This window comes from Saccostrea cucullata, unplaced genomic scaffold (genome assembly GCF_032062105.1).
Source record: "Saccostrea cucullata isolate Sc308-1 unplaced genomic scaffold, CSIRO_AGI_Scuc_v1 ctg38, whole genome shotgun sequence".
NCBI lineage: Eukaryota > Metazoa > Mollusca > Bivalvia > Ostreida > Ostreidae > Saccostrea > Saccostrea cuccullata.
Genome location: NW_026937075.1, coordinates 22,501 through 48,139, shown reverse-complemented (window position 1 = coordinate 48,139; position 25,639 = coordinate 22,501). Strand labels below are relative to the sequence as shown.

Sequence of the window (25,639 nt, the reverse complement as noted above, 5' to 3'; positions counted from 1 at the left end):
TTCCTTGGTGTTTAACAGATACATGTATGTCCAAAAAAAGATTATATAATGAAAGGAATAACAAAACATTTGCTGACTATGTTCTCGGGCAAAATGCGTTTTGTCGACCCTCGAACCAAACTGTCTGCCTGAGGCCATTAGGCCGTGAGTTTGGTTCATGGGTCCGACAAAACGCATGTTTCCCTCGAACTCAATAAATGTATGTATACTATTTACTTTTCAACATAGTACACTACGGACGTTACAGCATCTACAGATACCAATGTGAAAATCAAAACACCTTTGCCAACCAAAAAAAGAAGTCAATAATACACCAGTTTATTTTAAAATATCACAAATAAATTTTGTACTCCAGAATGACAAATTATGATAATCGAGATGAAAACGGTTAAAAAATGAAAACAACACTAGAATGCTTTTAGAGTGCAAGATTTTACGCCTGCCACTCAGCATATACAACGACTTTGAGGTCTGAGCTCGCCCATGAATTAGTCCAAATTGAAGATACCTCCTCAATAGTGTCTTTGTATGTGTAATATACAACCAAAACTGGAATTCTTTCGCCAATTTGTTACATGCACGAAAATTCAAACTATACATAATTTTGATAAATTAATTGAAAAAATGCGAACAGTTCATAATTATAAATTTTACAAACGGAAAATACGAACATATAAATAGTTTTCATCTATCTACGCGGAAAGATATACACAATATTAATATAATGCAATGCACCAGAGGAATGTGGTTCCATTAAGACATTAAATGTGTCAGCTGTTCTTTTCTTGTGAGTTTTCCTGCTGAAATTCGGCCCGTATTTGTCGGTTTGACTCGAGAAGATCCCGGAGCTTATCCACAAGGGAATCGTTCTGATTTTCTAAATTCGTCATCCATCGATCGATCTGGTCTAGCGTGTTGCTCAGATCTTGATACTCTAAAATGATTGGGAAAAACAGTATCAGACACAAGCGCTACTGAAACAAGACGCGGATCAGGGAAAATTAACTTGAATTCAGACTTTTGCTATCTATTCCAAATTTTCTACAATGTATAAAGTATATATAAATATATAATACAATTCACCATCATTGTTGTGTAACCTACGTATATGCAGTGGCTCGTATGAGAGAGCTGTGAAAACCCTATGAAAAACATGTTTTCCCTTCCTTGTAGAATTATTTGCATGGACTGCAATATTTATGTCGCCATGATTAAATTCATTTAGAAACATGAACATGATGAAGTCAAGAAAGAATATCGGTTTCGTAAATGGCATAAAAATCTCTGCCTAGTATATATATCAAGAACAGACTGAGAACGAGCCATGCTCTTCTGAGAGTTTTTCATAGAAAATTTTGGTTTGTGCTAATATTCCTAGATTATAAAGAGTAGTTGTGTAGGTTTGATCTGAACTGCTTTGGGGTATATGTAATCAGTGAGATAAGCAAACGAAATGTTTGCCCCAGATGTTTACTTTTAGTCAGTCAAGATTTTTCGAGCGTATCAGTGAAATCTATACCAAGAAACACAGGGGCCGGTAACATACTATATTTAACTTTACGTAAGCATTAGTGTGACTAGGTAAAATCAAACATAGAATGTCACCGACCCCTTTGCCAAGAAATACATTCGAAAACCTTGGGTGATTTCGTCGCCTTCATTAATGAGGCCCAGATCGGCCGAGGTGTGTCACTGCATAAATTATAGAACAATACAACGGCCCGACACATCATTTATCTTTTCAAAGGTCAAGCTTTTCAACATTAAATTTTGTAGCTGCAAATCTGTAGCTCTCCGGAAAATTATATTGTCTGTCAATATATTTTTTCGGAGAGCTACAGTTCTGCAGCTATAAATTTTGTAGATAAATATTATCAAGAATTGTCTTAGACACTTAAATATAAAATATATTATTTTCTCTCAAGTTCACTTTTAAGGACATTGTCCATAGATATGGATACATGTTTATTGGAACCAAAATCATTCTTATGCAACTAAGTTAAATACAAAAACGTCATCCACGAAGAGACAGATGTAATTAAATTACAAAGTTTGGTAAAAAATGTCAAGGTGACCGCCAATGGTGATAAACAAACACGTAGTGATAAATTTAAACTAATCCTACTTTCGCACCTGCGTGTGAATTTAAATGATACAATCACATCGGGTCATTTTAAACTGAATAACACCCTGTTTTATTACAAATTTCAAGGGCAAAGGTCAAGTTCAGCGAGAAAGCTTTTAAAACCAATAATACAATTCTCTGTCATCCTTGGACTTTCAGTAAGGCGTAGCATTCTCGACGCTACGTAATTAACGTCTCTCAAATGGCGAATAGATTCTCATTGGTTAAAAAATTAATAACAATAGCAACTTTAAATTGTTGTTGACAACGATGAGACGACTTAAGCCCCACCTCTTTGCCGTACGAAAAAAGTCATTGGATCATTGCTACACTTGTTGACATTCACCGCATTTCTATCCCATGTATTTCAACAGTGAATGAAAGGCTGTGTAAACGTCAGACGTTGATTATGTAACGTCGAGAATGCCACGCCTTATTGAAAGTTCAAGGTTAACAGAGAATTTGTACAAATAATTCAACGTGTACAAAGTTAGTCGAATTTGTCATTTTCGGCATACGTGCTTTTTTCTCATTTAAAAACAGCGTCAAAGGTCAAAGTAAACATAAAAAAATGCCATATCTGCCTTATTTACGTATATATGTGCTACAAGAAAATAAGGATCAGGAAGAAAAACACTGCATTCCCAAAGACACATCATCAGTAAAGTCACTAATGTACACGAGAGAAAATTACAGCTGCACTTCAGAATGCTGGTACATTTTTCAATATAACAGATACTTGTTCTGTTAATTCTGATTAGCCTGCTCAGTTAAAAGAGTCCCTGTGTCGTGTGCTCCTTGAAGCCTTACAACTGCTTTGTCAATCAATGATTGGAGTGTAAGTAAGACTGCAGTTTCTCGGCGTAGAATACGTTCTTTGATGTTATTCCAGATATAAAGCATTCACCGCTACTAGGCTTACAAGTCTCAAAATCGTTAAGAGGAAACCAACGATCAGTCATCTGAGGAAAAAGCGATCTTCAAACTCCATTCAGATTTATTTAAAGCCAACGGAACAGGAGCAGACGAGAGCAGAAAGTGGCGACGAAGAGTACCTAGCTATAATAAATGGTATTTTTACATCTTTCGCCCAAATAATCCTAATATTCAAACCACCTGTAATATTTAAAATTTATCTGCCACTTCTCTACCTAATGCAGTTTTTGGGATCATCTTTCAGCCAAGTGAATTTCTCTCGTCAAAATTGTCCGTTGTTTGTCGTTAACAACGTTGGTGTAAACATCACATTTTCATCTTCTTCAGAACCACATGTCCAATTTCAACCAAACTTGGCACAGAGTATTTTTTGGTACTGGTAATTTACCGGTAAGTGTCTTTAAATGAAGGGCAACACTCTTCCAAAGATATAAAATTAAGAAATAGTGAAAATATGGTGGGGCAATTTGAACCCCAGTGGGCCAGAAAAGATTAACCAAATATGGAGCCTTTCTCGGCTAGCGTAAAATTGAACCTCTTACGATTAGTCATATTAATTAGATACAACTGATGTGCAATTTTAAACACTTTCAAAAAATCAAACATTGGATTCTTTTCAGAATTCCTAATTAGTGCTTTTCAATTTACTTGAGTATACCATGTATACTGTCAATATGATGTAAAAAAAATGTATTAATTTAATTTTTAAAACGGTAAATAAAAAACCCTATATATAATAGTTTATTCAAATAGTTAATTAAAAAAAAAACTTGCATTTTATCAGCAAAGGGATATTACTGAGCAGCACCGTAACTATGCAGTTTTCTGTTGTTGATACTTGACTACATTGTACTGCACGATGATCTTGTGACTTCACTAGATTCACGGATTACCCCTCTCTCTGTTGATTACCTGTGTATTGTGTGCGTTCAAGCGGAAAGTGATTTCCTGTTACGTGGCTGAAGTATATTTCACAGTTGTACAGAACAATGGATTCGTGTATATTAGAGTCTTATCAATGCAATAAAATGATAAAATGACACTTGTAAAAAAAAAAAATTCAATGAGCGGGGGGGTTTTCCCGAACCCCCCCAAACCCCCCTGAATCCGCCCTTGAATTATTTATATGGAAACTTCCTCAAGTAGTGTTCAGGTCATTAACTTTGGGGACAGAGTGGAGATAAGAGGTAATTTAAGTTTTACAATTCACACGATTTTTTTCAAGAGATGGAACCAAATGTAGAACCTTTCTCGGCTAGTGTACATTCAAGTTTATTTGACAGGATTTTGAGGCATTTGTTGGATTTGACAGGAATTCTTACATCTGAAGAAAAGCCAAGGATAGTCATATTACTAATTGAAGCATCCTCTGATAGTTTTGATTCTAGTCTATTCAAAACATGACACTCCTTCCGAGGTCGGATAGTGTCTCAATAAGCAATCCAATTTCAAATAAAAACTAAGAAAAAAAACTTCTTCTAGAGGACAGCAAAGCCGTGATTGATAAGCTTTTTGAACCACGGGTTCATGGTCATTTGTGTGGTGTGCATAAAATTTGTCTCAGAGTATCTTTGGTCCAAGAGATTTCTTCATGATAAGAAAGCAGGATGTGTCCCTTAAACAAGGCTAGATAATTGGGAAAATAAAAACAAAAGTACTGGTTGCTAAAAATCTTCTCAAGAACATCTGGACAGATCATCACCAAATCTAACAAGGACGGGGATATTTTGTAGGTTAAAAAACATTCAAGGCGTCACCCTGGGTTAAAAGGCGTGGACTCAATGTCACTTCAAAGTTGGCCAAAAACTATGTTTTGTTAAAACTTTGATATTTTGCTGTCTAAAAGGAGTGGGATTTTCAAATGTGTTCAGTTGATGCATCTTGGGACCATATAACATTTTTACTCGAAAATAGGTTACGGTGACTTATTTTTTAAATTTGCAGGCATTCTTTTCTAAAATGATTTCTTTAGAGACATACATGTACTTTGGACATTTAAGGTCAGACGAAACGTTCCTCAAAAATACATAATTTTCCTCAAGACTTTGTCATTGAAGTCTAGTTACTTAAACAAGTCTCCTCACAAAAAATTAGGATACCTTACCACTAGTTACCAGGCATTTGGACAAGATACCACAGGGTGATATTTCTTAAATATCCCATATGGGTAATCATCTAAATGTCCTTTATCACAATTTTTGATGTACTTATATTTATAACATATAAAAAACAATGATGTAGAAATCACAAGTAGAGCTTTTTTAAAAAGCTTCCCGTCTTTAGCAACAAACTTAAACTGTAAACTGATCTACACCTATCAGGCCGTATAATTCTTTTGAATTTCTTGATTTTATATTTCTACATTAGCTTTTTACTGGCATTAGCCCTACCACGGTTGTCGCTCGGTCATCTCCGTAAACTTTGACTCGCCGAGAGCTTTCGGCAAACCTCGGATTCCATTTCCTTCTTCAAACAAGAAAGGGGAAAAGAATAATAACAAATTGTAAAGCCTGCAAGCAATAAAAATCAAATTTTATTTATAATGAAGTTAAAGAGATTTTTTTATTTTTTGCTATACAAAAATCATGTTATTAGGAATTAATTACTGCTGATTTTGTTGTTCGTTTTGTCATTTTTTTTTAAGATTGAAAATCTTGCAAAATTGTTAAGTCGTACGAAAATTACATCATCAGAAAGTTATCTCCCTTGCCTAGCTGCAGATCTGTAGCTCTCCGAAAAAATATATTGATAGATCGGAGAGCTACAGTGCCACCCATTGAAAAAACTGTGTATTTATTGCGCACAAAAAAGTGCGCTCGGTTCTCGATTTATTTCTCCATGTTTTTAAACTGTGATCTCAAAACATTACTAACCGTGTGTTCCGCACATATTCTTTCGCTGTTTCCATGACCAAACATTCCTCATAATTGTTGTTAATAGTCCTCCTGACCCTGATATTGTATTCATAGAACATTTCCCTTATATATAATGCCACTTTGGTTTCAAAGATAATTCGGTCCAATATGCTTCGTTCAGATGTCAACTACGAGAGTACTTGATAGAGGAGAAAGTAATGTTTAAAATCTTCCCCTTTTTGCAATTGAGGTAGGAATTTGGAAGAATTAATTAAGAACCGAGCGCACTTTTTTGTGCGCAATAAATATACAGTTTTTTTCAATGGGTGGCACTGTAGCTCTCCGGTCTATCAATATATTTTTTCGGAGAGCTACAGATCTGCAGCTACTCCCTTGCCTTGAACAGCATTTCAACCAATGAAATAATTGAAAATTTTCTCATCATGCATTTTCTACCAATCACAAAAGAGAGGAAGTGCATAGTCCTAAGACTGTAAAAAACTTCAACTATACAATACCGTCTTCCAAGGAAGACGGTAACAAGAGAATGACTAATATGCATATATTTTTTTTTATATGATAACAAGAGATACAAAAGATATATTTGAAGAACGTGTCGTCTGACCTTAAAGGCATATGATCATCAAATTTTCTTAGTTGATGCATCTTGAGACCTCTTGGTAAGTCAACTAAAAGTAGGTCACTAAGACCTACTTCCTGAATTTTATGCATGGCTAATCCATTTCAAAACATTAAAGGTCATTATTGCCCTCCGCTGAAAGTGGGGATATTAATTTCGGTTGGTCTGTCTGTCTGTCTGTTACACTTTCGTTTCCATATGATATCTCGAGAAGCCTTTTAGCATTTGCAATGAAATGTTTTTATATGACAACTCCCTATGGCCTGAAGAAGACGCCTTTTGATTTTGAGGTCCGTTCGTCCTTCCAGTTATATTTCTGTCAAGTGCGCTTACACTGAGGTATAGTTTCGGTTGATTGCGTTTAGTTAAATGATCTGCATTTCCATAAATGGCTTTTCATACAACAGCAAACATGCATTAAAGAAGAAAATAGAAGCAAAAATGCAAAAGCTTGTGTAGAAAATTTAAATTCTTGTTTATAAACTTTAAAAGTTTGCAAAAATAAATATATAGATATAAACAGGTGGATTCGAACCAGGACACTAAAAATGTTCATGATGAGAGTCTGCGGTCTATCTTGTATATACCAGTATGATAGATACAGGTTTTCGCATTTTTATAGGTTTTTTTTTATTTTAGGACGGGTGCCCCTAAGAAAGCCTTGTTTCAAATTATCTATAAGATCAGAATCTATCAAATTTCATACCCCCAGTAATTTAATTTAGGGACCTGCTCTGAAGGACTTCTACGCAAAATTAATACTTTAATTGACAAAATGCTGTTTTGACCAACTTTGGAGGTTAATATTAAAGTTGCAAATAAAACAAGAGGCCCATGGGCCACATCGCTCACCTGAGCACTGTGGCTAGGAAAACGTAGAAATTGGTTTATTATTGAAAAGTTTAAATCCAAAAATAGTCCGATGACCAATCATGGCTTTGCTTTTCTTGAGAAGATGATTTTTAAAGAATTTTCCTATATATGTTTATGTAAAACTTTGGTCGGCCATTGTGGCCCCACCCTACACCCGAAGGTCATGATTTGAACAAATCTGAATCTACACTATCTGAGGATGCTTCCATATAAATATGATCAATTATGGCTTTGTTATTCTTGAGAAGAAGATTTTTAAAGAATTTTCCTATATATTTCTACGTAAAACTTTGGTCGGCAATTGTGGCCCCGCCCTACCCCCAGGGGTCATGATTTGAACAAATTTAAATCTACACTACCTGAGGATGCTTTCATAAAGATATGATCAATTATGGCTTTGCTATTCTTGAGAAGAAGATTTTTAAAGAATTTTCCTATATATTTCTATGTAAAACTTTGGTCGGCCATTGTGGCCCCGCCCTACCCCCGGGGTCATAATTTGTACAAACTTAAATCTACACTACCTGAGGATGCTTCCATATAAATATGATCAATTATGGCATTGCTGTTCTTGAGAAGAAGATTTTTAAAGACTTTTCCTATATCTTTCTATGTAAAACTTTGGTCGGCCAATGTGGCCCCACCCTACCCCCGGGGGTCATGATTTGAACAAACTTGAATCTACACTACCTGAGGATGCTTCCATATATAAATATGATCAATTATAGCTTTGTAATTCTTGAGAAGAAGATTTTTAAAGAATTTTCCTATATATTTCACTGTGAAATTTTGGTCGGCCAATGTGGCCCCACCCTACCCCCGGGGGTCATGATTTGAACAAACTTAAATCTACACTACCTGAGGATGTTTCCCCATAAGTTTCATATTTCCTGGCACAGTGGTTCTTGAGAAGAAGATTTTTAAAACATACCACCAAATTTTCATTAATTCCCAATTATCTCCCCTTGAATGAGGGCCTGGCCCTTCATTTGAACAAACTTTAATCCCCTTCACCCAAGAATGCTTTGTGGCAAGTTTGGTTGAAATTGGCCCAGAGGTTCTTGAGAAGAAGTCGAAAATGTGAAAAGTTTACAGACAGACGGACTGACAGACAGACAGACGGACGCCGGACAAAATGTGATGAGAAAAGCTCACTTGAGCCTTCGGCTCAGGTGAGCTAAAAAAAAAGGTTCAAAATGCAAAATTGAAAAATGTAGACAAATTTACGATCGAAAAACAAATAAAGAACATTGATTTTTAAATGTGACTTTTCTGGAAAATTGCTCTCTCTTATATGTCAATTTTGTTGTTATTACATTTGTAAGAATACACCCTTATACAAGTACAATTTAGTTAAAGATGATTCTAAGCCAATTGGTCATGGTGACCTACTTATCAGTTTTCATTCTCTGGGGAACCATGATACATCAACTGATAAAGTTTGATGATTCTCTGCCAATTAGTATCTGAAATATTTTTAAAAGGTCATAAATTTTTTTAAGTAGATTACGGTGACCTACTTTTCAGTCGACATACTCCGAGGAACCAAAATGCATCAACTGACCAAAATGACCTACCTTTTCCAGTTTGGATTTTCAAGGCTTAATCTAAAAATACCGGAAACTTATAGGTTTCAAATGAAAATGTTAAGTTCGAGGCCCTTTGGCCTCTTGTCATACTTATATGGAAGCATCCTCAGGAATTGTAGATTCAAGTGTTCAGATCACAACCCTTGGGAGTGTGAAAAAGCGGCCCATTATGAGCATCAAAGTTTGATAAAGGAATGCAGAGGAAAAATCTTCATCGGTCTTCTTTTCAAAACAAGCAAAGCCAAGATAAGTTTTATTTATGTTGAAGCATCTTCAGATAGTGACTCCCTTTGGGTAGGATGGTGCCACCATGAAGTATCTAAGTTTTACATACATGTAAAAATGAAGATTTTTTCTTTTAATCATTATTATATGTATATAGAAGCATCCTCAAATTCAAGTTTGTTAAAACATGCATCTAATTCTTGAGGAAAGGACAAGGGGTACATGTTCACTGAAAAGCTGTATACCCCCCCCCCCTTTTTTTTTGGTTGCAGTAGAATCAAATACGGGTTTTGTAGCAATTTATGAATAAAATTTAGTGTTTAAAGAAGTTAAAATCTAAAAACATACCCTCCTTTCCCTCTTATACACACATAATATATGCAAGAAATAGGATTTTAGAATTTGTATACTAGATTCCCATTATATCGCGGGTTCATTGTATTGCGGTATATCACGAAAATGTGGATACATAGCCTATATTCTCTTTGTTGATAGACAATATGAATGTTGTCTGAATGTTTAATTTTTTGATGATTAAGAAGTACGGAACATCCGTTCCAAAAATAAATATTCAATTAAAACGTAATTTTACAGATTTCCAGTCCTGGTTTTATTATATTTAGACCATTAAAATTATATCCTGGTAAAAATTATGATAATGTTCATCTTTTAAAAGTCTTTAATTTGTACAATTGTTTACTTTTCATGAAGAATTACATTGTAAATTCAAAAATAAAATTTGAGGTCCGTGTCATCTACATGTTATTTCCATACCGTGATACAATGAGGCTCTCCAATTTAGGAGGTAAATAAGACTTCCTGTTTTAAAAATAGACCACAAATTAAACGATGCAAGCTTGGAAAACAATAGGACACTAAAACGTTGGGCCAAAGTTAGAATTATGATTATCATTTGATATAAATTAAAGTAAACAAGAGGCCCATGGGCCACATCGCTCACCTGAACAACTTGGGTATTGCAGTTCTTCACCAGATTCCCCTCTTGCTATACTTATCGTGCCCCCCTACCCCCTTCCCTTTCATGATTTTGATACTTAAGAATCTACACTACCCAATGCAGGATACTTCCACATAAGTTTCCAGCTTTCCTGGCTCAGTGGTTTTTGAGAAGAAGATTCTTAAATGATTTTTCCTAAATATATCTGTGTAAAACTTGGATTCCCTATTGTGACCCCGCCCTGCCCCCAAAGGACATGATTTTAACAATTTTTAAAATATCTACACTAGCCAAGGATGCTTCCACATAAGTTTCAGCTTTCCTGGCCCAGTGGTTCTTGAGAAGAAGATTTTTAAAGATTTGTTCTATATATTTCTATGTAAAACTTGGATTCCCTATTGTGGCCCCACCCTACCCCCGGGGGTCATGATTTTAACAATTTAATATCTATACTATCCAAGGAAGCTTCCAAATAAGTTTCAGCTTTCCTGGCCCAGCGGTTCTTGAGAAGAAGACTTTTTAATGACCCCACCCTATTTTTGACTTTTCTTGATTATCTCCCCTTTTACGGGAACTTGGCCCTTCATTTTAACAATTTAAACTCCTCTTCACCAAAGGATGCTATGTACCAAGTTTGGTTAAAATTGGCCCATTGCTTCTTGAGAAGAAGTTGAAAATGTGAAAAGTTTACAGACGGACAGACGGACGGATGACGGACAAAATGTGATCAGAATAGCTCACTTGAGCCTTCGGCTCAGGTGAGCTAAAAATTGAAATTACACTTTTTATGCAAAAGAATTAAGTACCGCGATATAATGAGACACCAGTATATATTTCTTTGGGCTTCTCAAAAATTTGTTCAGGTAGGTTGAAACATAGACCTAATTTGTGTGCTTTGCCTAGATATGGTTGAAACTACAGATCATCTCTTGTTGCCATCCTTTTCATCCCTGAGTGCTACATCCCTGAGTGAGTACCGGAAGAGAGGTGCTGATCCACAATTCACATTGAAACAAATTTATTCTTCCTCTCTTTCTTGCGTAAAAAGAATACCTGATACATGCAAGTTAATCGACTTCTTTAGTAGGTTATACATGTAGTCTTAACAATTTTGGGGGGCTTATACATGTATTTACCGGTATATTATAAAATTAAAAATCTCCCATGATATTGATTGAATCTGAATTTCTTCTTTCGCAGTGAAAAGGGCCAAATTGATCAAATAATTTTTTTTATCGAAAAACATCAAACCATTCGAATATAATGCAGAGCATGCTCACGTTATTCTCTTTATTTGTTTACAAAGGAAGGATGAATTAATTATTTAATATATTATTCATGATTCTACAATAAGAAGAGCAGAGACATAAAAACCATGTCTCTGTATTATAATAATATAACTGATTATAAAATGTGATAAAATAAACTGCTTTTAGAAATTTAAAAAATACACTAGCTTCTCAAAGTTAGTCCACGCATATGAAATACGTACATTTTGTTTTCTGACAGTTCTAAATGTAAAGAGAACAAGGCCACATAAACCTAACATTTGTGCCCCGTGCCCCTTTCTATTCAAGTTTGCAAATGAAAGAAGAGTAGATCGAGTTATTATTTACCATTGCTAGCATTTTCTACAAGTTCCTCCAGATTTTCTTCTTCCTCATTGTGATCCTCTTCGGTTGCTTCCTCTTCATTATTCTCGCCAGGGGTCTCATCAAAACCATTTTCGTGATTTCTGACCATGTTTACGTCGTCGGCCATATTTTGTGTCATGTGGCCTCAACAACAGAGTTATTTCCGGTGCTGACACTCTCCGATTTTTTTCCGAAAGCATGCGGAAATGGACGAACAGGTGCCGGATGTTGTAATCATTTATTTTTATCCATGGGATTTTCCGATTTCAAGGGGTTGTGCAATACCTGTGATATTTATACTCTCAAGAAGTAAAATACGCATTATATGCATTTTATCTGCGGAGGTAAGGGGATTATTATAACTATATGTTCATATGTTGTTTTTCTTTATTTTTATAAATGACTTGTAAGGGATTGTTTTAAATGACCTGATATATTAAATAATTCTTTTAGAAAGATGAAACACTTTAAAAGGTTTTGAGAAGAAAATGTTTGCAGCAATTTATGGGGGAAAAAAAAGGATTTTGAAATGACCTGATGATTTCCTACTAAAGACCTGATATTTTTTGATGACCTGATATTTCTGAATGACTTGATGGATTTAAATGACTGATTTATTATTATATTATTACTACATATTTTCAAAAAAATAAAACAGTTAAACCTTTTAAAATTTGAATATTTGCAGCAATTCTATTTCATTTAAGAATATCAGGTCTTAAAAGTAGAGATATCAGGTCATTCAAAATTATCAGGTCATCAAGTTTTGTGAATATACCTTGATATATAGCAAAATAATCTACAAATTATCCACTAAAAATGTAATTTAATGTAGTTTCAACTATTATCATCAATAATTTTCCCTCAAAAATATGAAATGGAAAGTTTAAATTGATTTTTTTTTCATCAGGTCAAAATATCAGGTCCTTAGTATATCAGGTCTTTAGTATGTTCCGATGTATTATTAAATTATTAAGGAAACTACCGGTATTAACTGTTCATAATAAGCCTCATTTTATGTAGATATTTTCATTCAAAATAATAATCAGTTATGGCAGTCCAACATTTACGGGGCTACCAGCTAGATCTTGGAGGGGCGACCAAGTGCATCGAGGACACGATATTTTTTCTACGCCAGACAACATTAAATTCACTTGGCAAAAGGACCCTTCCACAGAGTTTATTACATGCATGCTGCAATAATTCCAATCTTAATTTTATTTATTGATTCCCTGTGTTTTGATTGGACGAAAACAAATTCAAGAAAAAGTTTACACATCGATGAATTCTTCAATTAGAACTACTTTAAGTAGTCCGTTTTAGCTAAATTATGATTACAAGAAACTTGAAATAAAAATGAATGAAAGAATGAATGAATGATCGAATGAATGAATGAAAAGGAGATAAACAGGACTGACAGACGGGAATATTATGTTTATGTCGCTGTCGGATCACGAGTGTGAATTTTAAAAAATCCCTGATCATGCTGTCATTTTCTCGACGTTCCATATCAGCTCAGCTGGTAGGCCTATCGTTGTGATAGGGAAAAGAAACGTACCTCAGACTCTTGCCTTTTTAGCATCAAATTCATATGTTTACATCCTACAGATCCCATATTCTCCCCAAATCTTTGACCGAACCAGAGCAAATCGAGGACGTCGTCGGTCTGCATCTTTCGTTATGACGTTGTTGTTTTAAAAATGTCAACATGGCCATGGTCAAGGACGAATTATTCTGGAGAATACGCGTATTTACGATATTTGTTGAGTTAAACAACATTCAATGAGTTTTTTTTAAGCTTATTTATTGATTGTTTTGACAATTTAAGATGGATTTTATCGATATTCATCTTGTATACGTTTCTTTGCGACATAAAGTATTCCTACGCCGTACAAAATAACGGATTGTATGGCGGCCTCAAAGGGAAATAATTTTAATGATTTAAAAAATTCGTAATTGGAATTATAAGAATTAAACGTTCTTTTTTCAGAATTTATCGATGTGTAAACTCTGCCTTTTTACTCACAAACTTTACATAAAAGTGCACTTCGCACTTTTATGTAAAGTTTGTGAGTAAAAAGGCAGAGTTTACACATCGATAAATTCTGAAAAAAGAACGTTTAATCCTATATTGCATGAGTTGTCGCATTAATACACACGTGTTTAATGAATTATTACTTAAAAGTTAAACAACCTAAGCGTATGGACATTTTTTTCGCAGGTAATTTTTTTTCTTTTTTTCAGGTTAGACCTGTTTTATAATCATGTCCTCTGAAGCTTTTATTCCTGACTATGAAGAAGAGATGGAGTGTGATCGTTCAGAGATCGTGAAGCCAGCACAAGAATCACAAGACAGATACACGTCCATACACAGTTCTGGATTTCGAGATTTTCTTCTGAGGCCAGAACTCCTGAGAGCCATCAAAGACCGAGGTTACGAACACCCGTCTCAAGGTAAAACTCCAGACTGGACTTTTTGTATGGATAGATGATGTTTTGGAGGCATGATGGATTGAGATTCCAAGAAGTTAAACATCGTTACAAAGGGACAGCGCACTTTTGATTACCTTCCTTATGCGGCTTTCTACGTCAAATTTAAGGAAAGAGGTCGTTATAACCCTTTGGTTATAAATACAGGAAAAGGACGACTCAAGTCTTGCTTTCTAACAAAATAAGAAGTTTTGTTGGGTTCCTGAAATTTGTACACAATGAAGAAAGGAATTCAAGGACCGAGAAGCAATAGTCTGGGGGAAAATATCAAATGTGCTGAAGAATTCAAGTTTTGCAGCTGTGGAGCAAGTGCATTGTATATTTTGTTGTATGCATCTCGGATGCTTGAACTTTTAGTATTTTTCAGTGCAACACGAATGTATACCTCAAGCCATCCTGTCAATGGACGTTCTGTGTCAGGCAAAATCAGGAATGGGGAAGACAGCTGTTTTTGTCCTCTCAACGCTCCAGCAAATCAAAGAGTCGTGTGACAATGTAAGTTTAGACGAACAAAGATCTTTACTTTAGAAGGATGCCCAAATTAGACTTCGTGTACTCAATCATCATACTGTCAGATGAAGGCATATAACTTGTTTCTTATTAAAATTCCAGGTTTTAGTACTAGCCATTGCACACACAAGGGAACTTGCCTACCAGATTGCCGATGAATACCAAACCTTTTCCAAGTTCATGCCAGAGATAAAAGTTGCGGTGTTTTTTGGCGGTCTTTCCATTAAGAAGGACGAAGAGGTCCTGGCCAGGAAGCAGCCGACCGTTGTCGTGGGAACCCCTGGTCGTCTGCTTGCTCTGGTGCAGAAACAGAAACTTAATCTTGACAAACTCCGTTATTTCATTGTCGACGAGTGTGACCAAGTCCTCAAGGAACATGGTGAACGACACTGATTGATGTGATTTATCGATAGGATTCATATTGGTTTGGACAAACTTTTTGTGTCATGTAGTGTAGATTTTTAAGAAGAAATTATGAATCTATTGCAGGGATGAGGAAAGACGTGCAGGCCATCTTCATGAAATCGCCCTGTGACAAACAAGTATTGATGTTCAGTGCCACACTCAACAAGGACCTCAGAACTGTGTGCAGGCGATTTATGAATGACGTAATTATTTCCTCCTCAGTTGTATTTCTGTTCTTTGAAACAATATGTATCTTTAGTTTGTGCTTAAAATTTTGTGTATATGGACTACTGTATTTATTTATATCAGTTGTGAAACTATGTGAATGTCGTTGTTTAATTCTTATTCTGTAATTTTTAACGTAATAGAGAAGAGAATATTTATGTATTTGCATACCGGTATTGTGAAATGCCACATAGTCAGTGAAACTCTTAAATTCGTCATGAAAAGATAAATAGATTTCCTTGCACTTGCCAAGTTAACATGTGACAGGAACTGGCTTTGTTTAGTGTTTTAACCAATAATATCGTGGATATTGATCTGGGCGTCATCGATGACATTGTATTTGGAGATGATTTTCCCCCATGAAATTCCATCAAGTAATTGTTGTTCCTGATGGCCCTTTGATGACAGTCGGATGGAAAAGGTGCCATCATGGACTAGTGCACGTGTATGTTCCTATTTGTAGCCAGTAGAAGTTACCATTGACGACGAATCAAACCTTACACTCCACGGACTACAGCAATATTACCTTACAATGGAAGAAAATGAAAAGACCAGAAAACTTTGTGATTTGTTAGACCTGCTTGAATTCAACCAGGTATCCTTGATTGTTTTTAGGATGCATAATATGTGTAATTCAGAAGTACATGCCGTCATCGATCTCTTCAAATACATGTGAAATGAGCTTTGGTCCCGTTTCGTACTAGGTTATCATCTTCGTGAGTACTGTCGTCAGATGTCAGACTTTAGCTGAGGTTCTACAGAGTCAGAATTTCCCCGTCCTGACCATTCACAGAGCTATGGAACAAACTGAAAGGTGGATGTTACACGATGAAGATTGTTTTTCTTCATTTTTTTGTATATTAGAAAATATATCAATATTTATGACATACAAATTCGAATATACCTAAAATACATTAGTTGTGAATTTTTAAAGTAAAGAATTTTTACGTTTTGCAGACTGGCACGGTATCAACAGTTCAAAGATTTTCAAAAGAGAATACTTGTGGCTACAAACTTATTTGGCCGTGGAATGGACATTGAACGAGTTAATATCGTCATCAATTACGACACACCAGAAGATTCGGACTCGTACCTCCACAGGGTACACAATTTCACTGAAATTTTATGCTTCAAACACTATTTGTAAATCAAACCCAATGTCGGACTCGGTGTCATGTTTACAATATATTTTCAGGTGGGTCGAGCAGGCCGATTTGGAACAAAAGGACTGGCCATAACATTTGTATCTGGTCCTTCAGATGCTACAGTGATGAATTCGGTACAAAGCCGATTTTCTGTAGGAATTGAGAAGATGCCAGAGGAGATCGACATTTCTTCGTATTGTAGGTTCTTTAGTTTCTCGTGTGTTGATTGTATTTGTAAATGTGAAAATTATTAGCTTTGCCTTGGTTGAAAATTGACAATGTTCATATTTATTCCTTTTTATGAGGTTTTGCTTTATTTTTTTCAGTGAACGACACAGCATGAAATGCGCCGAGGCATTATTTGAAGAACTGTGTCTGTGGAATTATTTTCTACTTGGAAGAAGTCGGTTAAAGTTTGTGAAATACGAAAGTGACACAAAACATTGTATATATATGTCAGATTTATAAAGACGTGTACATGTACTTATAAATATATTTAATAGATATATACCTATATTGTCAATGTAGTAATGAATGCTATTTTTGGCATTAATATTTGGTAGAACTGTTGTACATTTGTACCATTAATAATCACTGAAATGGCACAATATGTTTATGTAAATAAATCATCTCTATTCGTCTTTTTCTTCGTTTCCGCTCAATTAGACTGTATAGTATAAACCAGAAGTCTCTGTCAAGAGACTAACTCTTACGACTGACTGAATTTATAACAAGAGAAAAGAAGCACCTTGATCGGGCCTCAAACTTTGCAACAGCAATAAATAGAATAACGATCCTTGATTTCTCTTTTTAGGTCACCTGAGTCACTCAGGTGACCTATTGCTATCTGTTTTCGTCCGCCGTCGTACGTCGTTCGTCGTACGTCGTTCGTCGTCAATCGGTCGTAAACTTTTGACCATTTTTCAGCTTCTTCTCTGCAACCACTGCACTAATTTCAACCAAATTTGGCACAAAGTATCTATGGGTGAAGGGGAACAAAAATTTTGAATATCATGATCCCTGCCCCCCTGGGGCCTGGGGGGTGGGGCCAAAACCACTAAAATTAATGCAATCTTTAAAAATCTTCTTCTCTACACCTGTACATCAAGCAGTCAAACTGTTTGCATGATTGTAATCAGCAATGAGTCTTCTACCAAAATTGTGAAATTCATGGCCCTGGGGTGAGGAGTACTTGTGCTAGGGCGGGGCTAAATAAGTATATAGTGAAAATGTATTATTTCTTTAAAAATCTTCTTCTTTGCTCCTGGGTATTAAATAAAGTAACTAAGTACATAGTTATGATGAGCAGGAAAGCCTCTACCAAAATTGTGAATTTTATGGCCCCAAGGTCAGGGGTTGTGGAGTTAGGGCGGGCCTCTATTGATTATATAGAGAAAATACATGAATTCTTTGAAAATCTTCTTCTCTGCTCCTAGGTATTAAATAAACTAACTAAGTGCATAGTTATGATAAGAAAGAGTGCCTCTACCAAAATTGTGAATTTTATGGCCCCAGGGTCAAGGGTTCTGGTGTTGGGTGGGGGGCTCTATTGATTATATAGTGAAAATACATGAATTCTTTGAAAATCTTCTTCTCTGCTCCTAGGTATGAAATAAACTAACTAAGTGCATAGTTATGATAAGCAAGAGTGCTCTTACCAAAATTGTGAATTTTATGGCCCCAGGGTCAAGGGTTCTGGTGTTGGGGAGGGGGGGGGGCTCTATTGATTATATAGTGAAAATACATGAATTCTTTGAAAATCTTTTTCTCTGCTCCTTGGTATCAAATAAACTAATTAAGTGCATAGTTGTGATAAGCAAGAGTGCCTCTACCAAAATTGTGAATTTTATGGCCCCAGGGTCAAGGGTTCTGGTGTTGGGGGGGGGGGGCTCTATTGATTATATAGTGAAAATACATGAATTCTTTGAAAATCTTCTTCTCTGCTCCTAGGTATTAAATAAACTTACTAAGTGCATAGTAATGATGAGCAAGAGTGCCTCAACAAAAATTTTGAATTTTATGGTCCCAGGGTCAAGGGTTCTGGTGTTAGGCTGGGGTTCTATTGATTATATAGTGAAAATTCATTAAATTTTCTTCTCTGTCTCTGGGTATGAAGCGGATGAACAACCTATATAGTTATGATGAGCAAGGGCCCTAATCTTGCAGAATTGTGTGTTTTAAGGCCCCAGGGTCAGGGGTTGGGTGGGGGAGGGGCTCTGCTTATATACTGAAAATTAATTTATTGTTTGAAATCTGCTCCTTTGTATTTATAAAACATTTAATTTTTTTTGATAGGCAATTTTAAGGGTGCATTTTAATAATTTGTGCAATGTTTGGACCTAGGGTCAGGGGTTTATGTCACCATGTAAGGGGCACTACTGATTATTGCTGAATATTACTGATTACTTGGAGTGCCTTTTTGTTCCCCTACCCTGTGTATGGGTATTCAGTTACCAAGCTAAACAACTGTTAAGTGTATTGTTATGATGATCAATGGTGCCTCTTTCAAAATTGTGAATGCCATATAGCATCTGGCTTAAAACATGAATCAAATTCAATACACTGTAACTGGAAAGTTGTTGCATAATGCTCAGGTGACCTATAAGGCCCGTGGGCCTCTTGTTTTTGGCAGTCGGCGTAAGACTGTAGCAGGAGTAGCCTTTCAAAAAGAATTTCACAGAAAATTCTATTTTTAGTAACAATGGCAATTGGCAACACCATTAATTGAAATCAAATAACAATATTAAAAGAATGTAGAGGTCTACTTGTGTGCCAAGTTTTGATGAAATCAGGCCAAACTGTAATACCGTTTAGATTGATTGTAATTGTTTAACGTCCCTCTCGAGAATTTTTCACTCATGTGGAGACTGGAGACGCCACTACTTGCCGATGGAGAGCTGCTTTTGTGCTATGCTCGGCACTCGGGGCCGTTGCGCAGTGAGGGACTTTTTTCGTGCCAGTAACTACTGCGATATAGGACCTCGGTTTATACGGTCTCATCCAAAGAACTGGTCTCCGCGTCCCACAGTGGGATTCGAACCCGCGACGTAAGGATCCAGTCCTTAATTACGTCCCGACTTGAGAGTAGACGCTCTAACCACTGCACCACGCGGGCGACTAATAGCGTTTAGAAAGACTTCCGAAAAATTTCTACTTTTACATTTTTAATCCGTTCGGCAAAATCAAAATTTGTGATTTATGAAAGTTTTCTTAGTGTAGCCTGCTTGTGTGCCAAGTTATATTGAAATGCCAATTTATACTGAAATCAGACTGTAGAAGTAGTGTTTTTAAAATTTGTGTATAGAAAGACGGACAGCAAAACGGACGGATGAATTTCACATAAGCTCTTCTGGTCTCTGACGAGTAGAGCTAAAAACCAAGGGAAGGACATTGCCATAAAAATACACGTGTGAAATATTTTAAGCCCTACCATTTACTGTTCAAAAAATATGTTTAAAGCTAGAGGCCCATGGGCCACATCGCTCATCTGAGTAGCTTTGACCATATGCTGTTCTTTACCACCACCACCCCCCGTAATTCTTATTGTGACCCCACCTTACCACATGGGTCATAATTTGGACAATTGAAAATCTACACTACGCAAGGGTGCTACCAAATAAGTCTCTGCTTTTCTGGCCCAGTGGTTCTTGAGAAGATCTTTAAAGTTTTTTCCTATATATTTCTATGTAAAATTTTGATTCCTTATTGTGGGCCCGCCCTACCCCCGGGGGTTATGATTTGAACAATTTAGAATCTACACTACCCTAGGATGCTTCCACATAAGTTTTAGCTTTTCTGGCCCATGGCAGTGGTTCTTGAGAAGATTTTGTAATGACCCCACCCGATTATCTCCCCTTGTGAAGGGACTTGGCCCTTGATTTTAACAATTAAAACCCCCTTTTACCCAAGTATCCTTTTTACCTAGTTTGGTTAAAATTGGTTCAGTGGCTCTTGAGAAGAAGTCAAAAATGTGAAAAGTTAACGGACGGACAGACAGCTAGACGGACAGACGACAGACAAAATGTCAGAAAAGCTCACTTGAGACTTCGGCTCAGATTAGCTAAAAACAAGAAGCCCATGGGCCACATCGCTCATCTGAGTAATTTTGGCAATTCTGTCATGCAAGAGATTCCCCCCTTTGTAATTATACCTATCTTGACCTTGACAATCCTAAAGGTCATGATTCGAACAATTTAGAATCTACACAACCCCAGAGTGCTTCCATATAAGTTTCAGCTTTTCTGGCCCAGTGGTTCTTGAGAAGAAGATGCTTTAATGACCCCTCTCTATTTTTGTATTTTCTTGATTATGTACCCTTAGAAGGTGACATGGTCCTTCATTTTAATTCTCCTTTACCCAAGGATGCTTTGTACCAAGTTTGGTTAAAATTGCACTGTAAAAAATGCGCTTAGAAAATAAACACTTCCATTACGTGTTTTGACCTAAACATGTATAAGATTGTGTTTAACGGCTAAACACTTGGGTCTAAACATGTGTTAGATTGTGTTTAACGGCTAAACACTTAGGTCTAAACGTGTGTTATATCTAAATGATGTTAAGATTTAACACATGTTTAGATATAAGTGTTTAGAAATTGAACACTTTTATGTGAAGTGCAAAGTTATCTTCCCGGAAATGACGCATATATATTCGAATGATAAATAGAGCGGTTATCGAAACAAAGGAAATCCCAATGTTAGCTAAAGAAGATGGATTAAAGGAAGTGAATGCTAATCAAAGTGATAACCATGAAGAGATTGTGAAATGCATTTAAACTGCAACATTACTGCGATAAAAGGTATGTTAACTATTATTTTTATTTTACATAAATTGACCATGATGGGCTACGTAAATAGACATGCGTTTGCACATGTACAGCTGTAGATCAAGATTACCTTCGGTTATATTTTGTATTCCTGAAATCTAGAAAGGAGTACATTATATAGAATATCAATAATATCTACAACAGTATCAATACTTAATAGTGGTTATACAGACGAGGTTCAATAAAAGTAGCACAATAATAGCTATCAAGCATGTAAAAAAAAAAAAAAAAAAAAGGTTCATACAAATCCAGCCAGTGAAAAGCATATTTTGATAAAATTGAATTTTTTTCTTACAGGATATGGTCCACATCGAACTTGAAAGCAAAAATACACGTATCAGAGAAACTGTTGCCATCTCCAAGTCCACAATGGCATGCCATCGTTCTTACATTTTTCAACACTTCTTACTTTCTAGGGGAAACTGAGTTTTGTGAAGTCTGCTGTTCATTATAGCTTTGAACAACCTAAAAATATTCTCAAATAATGACAGTGGATTACCTACTGACGGTCACAGATGAAAACAAATTATGCGTGTGTTGCTCAGTGAAAAATTGCCGGAAGTTAAACTTGAAACAGACACGAGGAATAATTGCTTGCTAATCTGGTTAGAATTAAAACCAGCGTGTAAAAATATAATGTATATTTGATTTAAAATTCTTTATAAAAAATCCATGTTTGAATGTTCATTGAATAAAATTTAAAATGTAAACAATTGTTATTTTTTCAGTTTTCTTGCAGGAAGACAACGAAACATCCAAGTGTTTAATTTGTAAACATGTATCATAACATGTTTTGTAACGTGTTTAAAGTCTAAACATGTAAGTGTTTAGGGTCTAAACACTTTCCGTTACACGTAATGAAATTAAATGTGTTTAGAATTTCAACGCATCAAAAAAAGTGTGACAAGAAAGTGCTTAGGAAAGTGTCTATCATCTAAACACATTTTTTACAGTGTGACCCAGTGGTTCTTGAGAAGAGTCGAAAATGTGAAAAGTTTACAGACGGATAGACAGACAAACAATTATAAGGACTTTCGTTGTTGTGGAAACAGTGAAAGAATATGTTAGGAACACACATTTAGTAATATTTTGAGATGACATTTAAAAACATGGAGAAATAAATCGAGAAACAGCGCACTTTTTTGTGCGCAATAAATATACAGTTTTCTTCAATGGGTGCACTGTAAAAAATGTGTTTAGATGATAGACACTTTCCTAAGCACTTTCTTGTCACACTTTTTTTGATGCGTTGAAATTCTAAACACATTTAATTTCATTACGTGTAACGGAAAGTGTTTAGACCCTAAACACTTACATGTTTAGACTTTAAACACGTTACAAAACATGTTATGATACATGTTTACAAATTAAACACTTGGATGTTTCGTTGTCTTCCTGCAAGAAAACTGAAAAAATAACAATTGTTTACATTTTAAATTTTATTCAATGAACATTCAAACATGGATTTTTTATAAAGAATTTTAAATCAAATATACATTATATTTTTACACGCTGGTTTTAATTCTAACCAGATTAGCAAGCAGTTATTCCTCGTGTCTGTTTCAAGTTTAACTTCCGGCAATTTTTCACTGAGCAACACACGCATAATTTGTTTTCATCTGTGACCGTCAGTAGGTAATCCACTGTCATTATTTGAGAATATTTTTAGGTTGTTCAAAGCTATAATGAACAGCAGACTTCACAAAACTCAGTTTCCCCTAGAAAGTCAGAAGTGTTGAAAAATGTAAGAACGATGGCATGCCATTGTGGACTTGGAGATGGCAACAGTTTCTCTGATACGTGTATTTTTGCTTTCAAGTTCGATGTGGACCATATCCTGTAAGAAAAAAATTCAATTTTATTAAAATATGCTTTTCACTGGCTGAATTTGTATGAACCTTTTTTTTTTTTACATGCTTGATAGCTATTATTGTGCTACTTTTATTGAACCTCGTCTATATAACCACTATTAAGTATTGATACTGTTGTAGATATTATTGATATTCTATATAATGTACTCCTTTCTAGATTTCAGGAATACAAAATATAACCGAAGGTAATCTTGATCTACAGCTACATGTGCAAACGCATGTCTATTTACGTAGCCCATCATGGTCAATTTATGTAAAATAAAAATAATAGTTAACATACCTTTTATCGCAGTAATGTTGCAGTTTAAATGCATTTCACAATCTCTTCATGGTTATCACTTTGATTAGCATTCACTTCCTTTAATCCATCTTCTTTAGCTAACATTGGGATTTCCTTTGTTTCGATAACCGCTCTATTTATCATTCGAATATATATGCGTCATTTCCGGGAAGATAACTCTGCACTTCACATAAAAGTGTTCAATTTCTAAACACTTATATCTAAACATGTGTTAAATCTTAACATCATTTAGATATAACACACGTTTAGACCTAAGTGTTTAGCCGTTAAACACAATCTAACACATGTTTAGACCCAAGTGTTTAGCCGTTAAACACAATCTTATACATGTTTAGGTCAAAACACGTAATAGAAGTGTTTATTTTCTAAGCGCATTTTTTACAGTGTGGCACTGTAGCTCTCCAGTCTGTCAAAACATTTTTTCGGAGAGCTACAGTTCTGCAGCTAAAGTTAACTCTTCTTTTAAAGTGGGTCAAACTTATATTATTAATTCTGGAAAGGTTTTGTCACACTAAACATATGAAGCAATCAGAAGCATGGAAGCCCTTGCACCATGCAACTGTTCAAAAGTTACGGGCCTAAGTTAAAGTTTGATTTTTTTAAAATGGGTCAAGCTCCAAGGTCAAGGGGATCCAAAAGAGAGTCCATTTCATGATACATTGTATATATCAAAGCCGTACTAGTAGCTTTAGCAAGTTACGAACATTAGCTTCAGTAGGTTTCAGTTTTTGCGGACAAAGAGACAGTAAGACGGAAGGGCAAGAACTATATACCCCGAAACTTCGATTACAGCTGCTTAAAGGTGCATAGACAGCGATTCCTTAAATACATTCTTACATGTATGTAAAAAATTTTAATCCCCCATTGTTGCCGACCCCATCCCCAGGCGCCACGATTTGATCAAATCAAGCCAGGAGCCCCCCATCGTCGACGACGGAAGCTCCCATTTCTTGACAATCATCTGGAAAATTTTATTACATGTCTTCTGGCCCAGTGGTTCTCGAGATTTTTAATGACCCTATCCATAATTTGCCTTTTCTTGATTATCTCCCCTTGGAAGAGGGCACTGCCCTTCATTTGAATAAATCTAAATCTTCTTCAAACGGAAACTTTGTGGCAAGTTTGAATAAAATTGGTTCAGTTGTTCTTGAGAAGTGAAACATATAAAAAGTTTATGCACGCTGAGGACAAAAACAAAGCTCAGCATCGACTGTTTATACATTGCTTGGATCTATAGGTCTAGGGATTCCGTTTGCATTTCTCAACCAGTGGGCTACAGTACTGCAGAAACTGAGTTTCTCAGCTATGAGCCAGACGGGGCCAAGTGGGAGAGAAAATTTGTCCTCTACTTCGATTGCACTACTATATTTGCAGAGATCTTTTCTTTACTGTGATCTTCAAATTGGTTCAGGATAAATGCACATTCACTCCATGAACTGTTAAGCCAGACTGGACTAAGAGAAAAAAATTGTACTCCAGACAAGGCGGTATTTCTCATCTAGAAGTTTGGTTCAAGGTCACTGTTTCCCTCCAGCACTCTGAAAACACAGGAGTTCGCGTACTTATCAATTATACCGAAATTTTCATTAAATAAAACAAGAGGCCCAGGGGCCACAGCGCTCACCTGAGCACATCTGGCTTGAATTTACCCCCCCCCCTCCAGGCGTTCATCATTTGAACAAACTAGAATCTACACTACCTGAGGATGATTCCATATAAATATCACTACTCATAGCTTTGAAGTACTTGAAAAGATTTTTAAAGGTTTCCCTATATATCCCTATGTAAAACTTGGGTCGGCCATTTTGGCCCCACCCTAGCCCCTGGGGTCATGATTTGAACAAACTTGAATCTACACTACCTGAGGATGATTCCACATGAGTTTCATCTTTCCTGGCCCAGTGGTTCTTGAGAAGGATTTTTAAAGATATTTCCTATATATTCCTATGCAAAACTTGGCTCGGCCATTTTGGCCCCACCCTTGCCCCGGGGGTCATGATTTGAACAAACTTGAATCTACACTACCTGAGGA

The 25,639-nt window shown here is 35.9% G+C and overlaps 2 protein-coding genes across 2 annotated transcripts; one reads left to right on the top strand and one right to left on the bottom strand.

Moving 5' to 3' along the window:
* Nucleotides 1-302: 302 nt before the first annotated feature.
* LOC134247221 (UPF0184 protein-like) lies at nt 303-12,008 on the bottom strand. Its single transcript, XM_062729573.1, has 2 exons — nt 11,818-12,008; nt 303-934 (listed from the first exon to the last, which is right to left on the bottom strand). Exons 1-2 carry the CDS (start codon nt 11,972-11,974, stop codon nt 771-773), a joined length of 321 nt encoding a protein of 106 aa, XP_062585557.1. The 5' UTR covers nt 11,975-12,008; the 3' UTR covers nt 303-770.
* Nucleotides 12,009-12,054: 46 nt separating this feature from the next.
* LOC134247222 (ATP-dependent RNA helicase DDX39A-like) lies at nt 12,055-17,251 on the top strand. Its single transcript, XM_062729574.1, has 10 exons — nt 12,055-12,179; nt 14,080-14,289; nt 14,693-14,820; nt 14,938-15,214; nt 15,325-15,443; nt 15,929-16,060; nt 16,170-16,279; nt 16,423-16,567; nt 16,661-16,808; nt 16,937-17,251. The coding sequence occupies exons 2-10, from the start codon at nt 14,100-14,102 to the stop codon at nt 16,951-16,953; spliced, it is 1,266 nt and encodes a 421-aa protein (XP_062585558.1). The 5' UTR covers nt 12,055-12,179; nt 14,080-14,099; the 3' UTR covers nt 16,954-17,251.
* The last annotated feature ends 8,388 nt before the right edge of the window (nt 17,252-25,639 follow it).